Genomic DNA, 8,308 nt, shown 5'->3' with positions numbered 1-8,308 from the left:
ATTTGGGTTTAGCGAGAAAACTGTTAAACAAAATAACAAGAGCAAATAACAGCCTTCTACTTACGCATATTGCAAGACAAAAAGAAATAATCTTGACCATTTCTTTTCCGTTCTCCCTGTTTCTTCAATGGCATTCATACTAACGGAGCCTATGCCCAGATGCTGAGGGAGGGTGAGGCGAGAGAGCACGAGAGGAGGCTGAGAGGCTGAGGCGAGAGAGCACGAGCGAAGGTTGAGAGGCTGAGAGTTTCAGGGAGGGGCTGAGGAGATGTGTGCACGAGGACGAGGGAGAGATGGGTTATTTTGGGAATAACCAAAATTTCATTAATGTATTCCTTCAGATTCCCGCACAATCTGAAATCAGAAGCAGCAAGTGAGCTGCTTCTGATTTCAGATGGAAAATAGCTTCTAGATTCTTTAAGAATCTATTTTTATATGTTTACCAAACATATTTTTGAGCTTCAGCTGAAAAAAAAAGTGCTTTTGACTTCCTAAAAGCATTACCAAACGGAGCCAATATATGTCCCTTTTGACACAAAAATCTAAAAAAAATGACACCTCTTTTTTGCTCCCAATATGTCATTTTTTTATTTAAGGGCGAGGAATTTAAATTAGATTCCTTACACACACACATATATATATACATATATTTGTTGCTCAATATTTTGCATAATTTAAAAATTTCCACCATAATTTTTTTTTGGAATTTTTCCTGGGTATTTTAACAATGTGCCCATTAAATTTTAAGACAACTTTTCTCCTAACTCACAAAACCTAACAAATTTTGTGCTTTGGTAATTAGAATAATGAATATGCATTGACGAAGTTGCCCCCCAAATACAAATGAAAAGATGTCTTGTTCATTTTACCGATTTGAATTTTCAGTTCTAAATTTTTATAATAAAAAACTCTTAAAAAAATCATATCTTATTTTTTTACTCCAATGTCAACCGGTGCTTTTTTTTTTCCGAGTAAAGGTCCAAAAAAAGAAAAGTAATTAGTAATGTATTTTAAGAAAAGTAAATAAAGAAATAAAGAGCATAATGGTACTCCATTTTATTGTATCGAGAAAAAATAATGGTATTCATTTTTTCTGTCCATTGTATAATAGTTCTTTAAGAAAAGAAAATAGTATATTCTTGTTTTGCGGGAGAGAAATTGATTCTCATTTCTTGGGATAACAAATCATATATTATTTAGTTCGTTGATTTAAGTTTTTAATTTGAGTTGAGATGTGACTTTATGTGAAAGTTTTTTACTGTAATAAAAAAGTTAAATGTGATTATTTCTTAAAATTTTTTACTATAGTAAAACTCGAATAGGTAAAATGAACGGAGCCTAAAATTAAAAAAAGTTCACGCAACTGAAAATATAAACTAATTATAAGTACACCTTATTCCATCTTAACATTAAAGTTCAAAATTTGTTCCTCTAAGTTTTTATTTTTATTTTTAAAGTTTCATCTCGGGGAAAAAATCAACAGTAACTAAACGCTTTGTCATGCTGGTTGAAAATAAAAAGGTTTTTGATATATTTATCCCTTAAATTTATTGTGGTTTAATAAATTACCTTTAAAATTTTTAATTTTGATAATCAATCATCTCAATTTGTAAAACTCTTGCATTTAACCCCATTTGACAAACTTCTATTAAAAAAACTATCGGAAAGAGGGGTAAAATTGACATTTTAATGCCTTTTTTTATCAAATAAAAAACTGAAAAAACAAAAGGCTTGTTCTTTTGAGTAAAAAACTCAAAAAAATACAACTCGAATTATAATTTTATTTAAATTTATGTTATTTTAAGTTTGAACTCGAGTTCGGGACTAAAACTCGAGTTCAAGTTTCTCCTTCAACTCGAGTTCAGAAACTCAAACTCAAATTAATGAACATTATTATTTTTTTATTCTTAAAAATGCTATAACTTTTTCGTTTTAATTCTGATTGAAATGATTTTTTTTTCTATGCGTTGATAATAAAAAGACGAATAAAACTCTACTCATATACCCTATTAAAATTTTTCATCAGTATTGAGTTTTTATTAAAATATTATCTAAATATAAATTCAAGTTTTGACTCACTCAAATACAAACTCAAAAAGATTTTTATCTCAAATTATAACTCAAATATATATAACTAAACACAAATTTAAGTTATAACTTTAACTTAAATTATAATTTAAATTTAACTCAAAAATTATACTCAAGCTAAAGTCCAAAAGAATAAGCACACTCATTTCCTTTTCTTTTCCCTTCTCTTTCGTGTTTCCCCTGAATCCAAACACCAAAGACAGAAAATCTCTGCCCCATTTATTGATTGATCTTCCTCCGGACCTGATGGACTCACAGAAAGCAACGGCTCTGCTATTGCATCGCCGGCCCACCGAATATGATGGCGGGCCATAACTCCTACGCCACTGCAAGCCCCACGGAATTGACTATTAGAGCGCCATTCCGTTCGACGGATCTTCATCGCAAGGGCTGAGGCCCAGCGTCGGAAGCGGCGGTGACGGAGGCCGGACGACACCACACCGTTGCCTGAGGTATCCAGGAAGAAGCACAGGGACAAACCGCCAGCTCCTCGAAAAAGGCAATTGAATGGATGGTTGAGATAAAAAGTTAGATCAATGGCTGAGATTAGTCTAGAATGGTTTTATTATTTTATTTGATAAATGAACCATTAAAATACTAATTTCACCCCTCTTTCCGTTAGTTTGTTAACGTAAGTTTGTCAAATGAGGTTAAATACAACAGTTTTATAAATTGAGGGAGTTGATTGTTAAAATTAAAAATTTTTATTTATTTTATTGATTTAAATTTAGAATTTGAGTTTTATTATAGTAAAAAATTTAAAAAAAAATTAATAAAAAATTATCATATAAATTTACATAAACGAATTAAATGAACTCAAAATTTAAATGATAATTTACTAAATTAGGGTAAATTTAAGAAATAAATATGCTAAAAAAAAGGGGTCAACTTATTAACGTTTTATTTCTGAATAGCTTAAAAACAAAAGTAAGGAAAAAACAGGTGGTCAATTTCCTAAAGAAAAAAGTAGTCAATTTTGTCAAGGTCTATTATTCCTCGTTTTTATTTTTTTTATTTTTTTTGGCTTATTTAGTTCAATAATTAAAATTATAGAGATTTGATAGAATTTAAATTGTAGTGATTTAAATTGTGATATGAACTGTTATTTAGATATGTAAATAAATTATAATTTAAATTGTGAATAAAATCTAAAATGTGTTTGTATACAGTGTTAAAAACTGTTATTAGCTTTTGTAATAGATTTTATAAAATCTCATTATAAATATGTAATATTGGTAGAGATTTGTTAATCTCTTCATTATGAACACATTAAAAAAATCATCTTAATAGGAATTTAAACGAAGAAGTTATGACATTTTTAAGATTAAAATTGAAAATGGAGAAAATGTAAAATCTATAACTATTGAATTGTTGATAACAATTTAGATTGTTAGAATTTAAGTGAAGATGAATTTTAAAATTAACAATTTGAGTTGTCATTAAACTATTATTAATGGTTTGAATTGTCTTTAAATTTTTCTCTCCTAAACACTAATTTGAATTTTGAACTTAATTTTAAATTCTAAACAATAGTTTGAGCTGTTAAAACAAAAGGAGGAGTTTTTTTTTTGAAGGGTTTAATTGTGTGTTTGATTAGTGAATTCGTGTCATGATTTAAATCATGATTCGTGGTTCGTTACAGTATTTTTTTCTTATTAAAAATATACATAAATTGAGAATGAGTTTAAATCATAATTTTAAATCTATGAATCCGTATAATTAATGATTTAATTTAATTTTTTTTAATGAGATTTTTTTTTGAAAATTTTTAATAAGATTTTTGAACAACGCTGACGCTGGTCCAGCTGAAGCGATCAAACTGCATCCGGACAACAGCATATTCCCTTCTGAAAGCGAACACCAGACAGAGCACAAACACACAACAAAAATAATTAACAAAATAAAATTCTCCGATCGATCGAATCGTCGGCTTCCGTTCTTGTTCTAGGGTTTCCAATTGCAGGTTTTCTCAGAGCCCAAAAAAAAAATGCAACGCCATTGTTGCCACATATCGCTAGCTTTTTTTCTCAAGTTCCTCATTTTCCTTCAAGCTTTCGTTGGCGTCTCCATCATTCTCTACTCCATATGGATGCTCGATCAGTGGCACGATCGCATTCCAATTTCCCCGCCGGTACCGCCCGTCGCTCCTTCACCGGATTCTTCTCCTCCTTCGTCGCTCTTAACGACCGGTGGGGTTTCCGACGAGATTCTTCCGTCGAATGTCGCCGCCGATTTTGTTTCCAGCTTCGATGACGGTTTCGAGCTTTACTTGCGTGCCTTGAACCTTCCAGCTCCTTGGTAATTCCGAATTTTTTTTTAAATTTTGCTTGAATTCTGATTTTTTTTTTTGTTTGCAACGTCAATTTTAGCTTAATTGGGAGGGTTCTATATTACTCTTGACTGATATGGGTTTAGATATTTGAGTTTTATGCTTTGATTATGGATTTGGAAAATTCTTGGTTTATGCTTGAAATTTAAGTTTGTGAAATTTTACTAGGGAATCAGATAACATTAATTGGTTCAGGTTATGTATGATTGAAGGATTTGAGTCAAGCTTGAAAATTGAAATGGTGGGTAGAATTTATTCGTTTTAAATGCTCCGACTTTTCGTCTTCTTTGCTCTGAAATTTGCTTGATCATGTTTGGAAGTGGAATTATGGGTTAAAGAAAAAAAAAATCTCTCAGATGAATGGCATAGTGTAATGGGATGGTGCCATGGTGGCTTTTGACTAGTATGATCACGTTTCGAATTTAATTCTATGAAGTTGCTTTGCTGGTTGTTCTTTATTGTGATTCAATTGTCTGGTCTTCTCTGAAAATGTCCGTGCTGTAAAGTAGAGAATTTGATTGTGCTTGATGTTGAAATTTTGGAACTTGCGTTTTATTAGCTTGATGCTTTATCTTGATGGCAGGTTTATCTACTCTTTCATGGGAGTGGGGATTTTAATGTGCTGCATCACTTTCATAGGTTGCATTGCAGCTGAGGCAATTAATGGCTGTTGTCTATGTTTTGTATCCTCACCATATGCATTGATTGCGGGCTAAAACGATATATATATATATATATATATATATATATATGTATGTATTTTTTTTTTTGGGGGGATATTGATCAGTTTGTTTGCTGTGTGCAATTGGTAAAAGTACTAGGAGAAAATAGTTGGAGACCTTATAATTTTGTAGAGCGTGGTAGGTGAACTGTGTGACCATTTTGCTCAGTAAGAACTGTTATGTTCTGGACCTTGGTGAAATGCTCACAAAAGAGATGCAGCTTGCATTTTCAATTTTCTATTTTTGCGCTGTTTATTTTAGATTTCAGACAAAGTAGTGGATTAGCTTTATTATGCTGTTAAAATGTTTACCGCAAGTTCTAAACCAAATGGATTTTGGTGCATCACATTTAAGTTTTCTGAAGTATACTGCTCCTTTCTTTTTTTTTTCTTTTTTTTTTTTATGTATTGTTTTTTTTTTTGGGGGAAGCTTTTTGCAAGCATTGTAGAAATAACTTAATTGTAATTTCTGATTTATATGTTTGTGTTTCACTCTTTTGCTTCCTTAACGTTATGAAAAAAATAAGTACACTCTCCTCAAAACCGTAGTCATTCTTCTTGAAGCGGCTTTGGTGGCATTCATTGCAATTGATCATCATTGGGAAAAGGTCCTTTTCTTTTACCCTCTTCTTCTGCATCGTTTCTCTTTATAATTCTGTTATGTATGTTCATGGATTTATATCCTCGTATATCATGTTAAGAAATATCCGTAATGATACCTGTCAGGATCTTCCATTTGACCCAACCGGTCAACTTCAGAATCTTCGGTTGTTCATTGAAGATAATATTGACATTTGCAAGTGGGTTGGCATCGTTGTGGTTTCGATACAGGTATCTTACAGTAAATTTAGATGTATTTCATAAATTTCTTTAACCAGCAATGAAGTCATATGTTTGCTTATGAGGTGGATCTATTCATGAGTATTTTAGTATTTTGGAAAAGCGACGGGTGTCTTTTAGCATATTAGATAAATTTCTCTTGTATGGTTATTCAATTGACTTCTTTTTTATTGTTTCAATTATTTCAGGCATTGTCTCTGCTACTAGCTATAATTCTGCGGGCCATGGTCTCTACTGTTTCTAGTCAAAGGGTTGACGATGATCTCGAAGATGATTACAATGGTAGGGGTAGAACTTGGGAGCCACTGCTAAATCCACAGTCAAGCCAAGGATCTGGATCAACCAGGGGTGATGGGAGAGGGAATCACTCTGACATCTGGAGCTCACGTATAAGAGATAAGGTATGTGTTCAAGGACTAGGAGTAATTACTAAAGATGATTTCCAATCCTAAAAATTGACTTCTCCGAGTCATTACCATCCCAAATAAAATTTGTTGATGTAATGTTGATTTCTTTTTATTACAACCCTTTATTTTGACAAGAGGAGAGAAAAGAGTAAGGTTTTAGCTACATGTGGAGACAAATGACAGCTAAGTAGATGTGGTCCAAGTGGATAAGTTTTTAACTTTAGGTAGTTGGCATATGTGATACAACCGTATATGAAGTCTATAGTAGTGAACATAAATCTAATGGATATATTCAAGTTGGAACTCGTCGCAATAATTTCTGCACTCTTTGCTGCTATTTATTCCGTGGTCCGTCCATCTCTGGCATAAAGTTTTCTTTTATTCTTATTGTTATTTTTGACTGAATATATTAAACTAATTGCAATTGTATGCATTGCATGTCAAAACAAAATCAAATGCATGTGATTTTCGTTCATATGACCTTAACTTCTATTTACCCAGCAGCATGGGAGTATACCATTCTATCAACGTAATTTTTCCTTTAGCATGATTTTTGGTAGAAATTTTCCTCTAGCATTTTGATTTTACAACAATTATACTCAGAGATTGGCTTTGCAATCACATGCATTGTTATCTGAATTTCAAACAAGGATCCGAGGACAATCCCTGTCATCACATGCATTGTAATCTGAATTTCTAACAAGGATTGAGGAAAATCCCTGTTATAACACACCTTCAGATTTAATCAATCACGTTCATTTATTTATTGAGGTATCCAATCCTTTATGTATTGTTAGTGTGCTGTATGAATTATGTTGTTTGGGTGGTGCTGCTAATTTTTTAATTTAGAAGTCACAATAAATTACTGGTATTGGCACATGTAACTTAATACGATGGATCAAAGTGAAACTTAAAAACGATTCAACAACTATATATGGATCTCCTTTCATTTCACCAGCACGAATATATATTTTTTTGTGCTCTTTTTTCTTACCTGTTCACTTTCATATACGTGCTGCAGTATGGATTGAACGCCGGCAACAATTATAATTCTTTGAATCAGAATGCATCGAGGAGTCCGAAATCCAGGCAGTGATAAAAGTGGAAGGTTTGCATCTCACTGCAGGGAAAAATGTGCTGCAGAGGTTATATTTTCTACTTCTCATTTACAATTGAGAGAGTACATATGTATCATTCTTAGCTAGTTTTTTAACTCGTTATTTTTTCGGAGCTCTTGCGTTTGTGAAGTCATAATGTGTATAGACATAAAAATGTGTTATTTGCCAATGTATGGAAATGGAAGTTCTGTACCATTAAGATAAGATGTAATGAGTAATTAATTGTTAAAAAAGGAGGTGTTTTGTGAACATTATACACAATCACAGTGAAAAAGGAAGCGACAAAAGGCACGAACAAGACAGTGTATAAAACTATAAATAGAATGCAAAGCTCAGAATGGTACTGGTATATTTTAAGTACTATAAAATTATTGGAAACGAGGCACATTAATACTGGGAACGACATCAAACGTATAAACGACGATAACGTCTAGAAACAGTGTGAACCTGATGAGACGACAATGACCTTGAAAAATGACATGATCAGTGAAAGACAACATGAAGTGTTGAATCCTAAACCATTTCAAGCAATCTCACGTCCTTGAATCAGCCATGGCCGCTTCCTTTATATCTCTTCTGTCCAACCAAGAGACGTGTTAAATCCATCAACATTTCCTTTGTTCCTTGTCCTTGAAGAAAAATGAATTCCGTAGATTTCTAGTTATTATATAATTTATAGTAAAGATATGCATAAGGCATGCATGTGTATGAAGATGAATGCCACATGTGCGCGTGTGTGAGTGTATACGTATATAACCATTAACCAAGATGAGATGGAAATTGAGAATTCACATCGAGAATGGCA

At 32.4% G+C, this 8,308-nt stretch overlaps 1 protein-coding gene across 1 annotated transcript; it reads left to right on the top strand.

Moving 5' to 3' along the window:
• Positions 1 to 3,902: 3,902 nt before the first annotated feature.
• Positions 3,903 to 7,787, top strand: LOC21399002 (tetraspanin-18). Its single transcript, XM_024162660.1, has 6 exons — positions 3,903 to 4,386; positions 5,001 to 5,100; positions 5,666 to 5,746; positions 5,865 to 5,969; positions 6,167 to 6,379; positions 7,407 to 7,787. The coding sequence occupies exons 1-6, from the start codon at positions 4,076 to 4,078 to the stop codon at positions 7,479 to 7,481; spliced, it is 885 nt and encodes a 294-aa protein (XP_024018428.1). The 5' UTR covers positions 3,903 to 4,075; the 3' UTR covers positions 7,482 to 7,787.
• The last annotated feature ends 521 nt before the right edge of the window (positions 7,788 to 8,308 follow it).

Source organism: Morus notabilis, unplaced genomic scaffold (genome assembly GCF_000414095.1).
Source record: "Morus notabilis unplaced genomic scaffold, ASM41409v2 Scaffold602, whole genome shotgun sequence".
Classification (NCBI taxonomy): Eukaryota; Viridiplantae; Streptophyta; class Magnoliopsida; order Rosales; family Moraceae; genus Morus; species Morus notabilis.
The sequence above is the reverse complement of the archived record's forward strand: the minus strand, read 5'-3'. Positions and strand labels throughout refer to the sequence as shown.

Coding starts and splice junctions, on each gene's coding strand:
- LOC21399002 (XM_024162660.1), top strand. CDS start 4,076: ATGCAACGCCATTGTTGCCACATATCGCTAGCTTTTTTTCTCAAGTTC. Junction 4,387..5,000: donor TTGAACCTTCCAGCTCCTTG/GTAATTCCGAAT, acceptor TCTTGATGGCAG/GTTTATCTACTCTTTCATGG. Junction 6,380..7,406: donor GCTCACGTATAAGAGATAAG/GTATGTGTTCAA, acceptor TACGTGCTGCAG/TATGGATTGAACGCCGGCAA.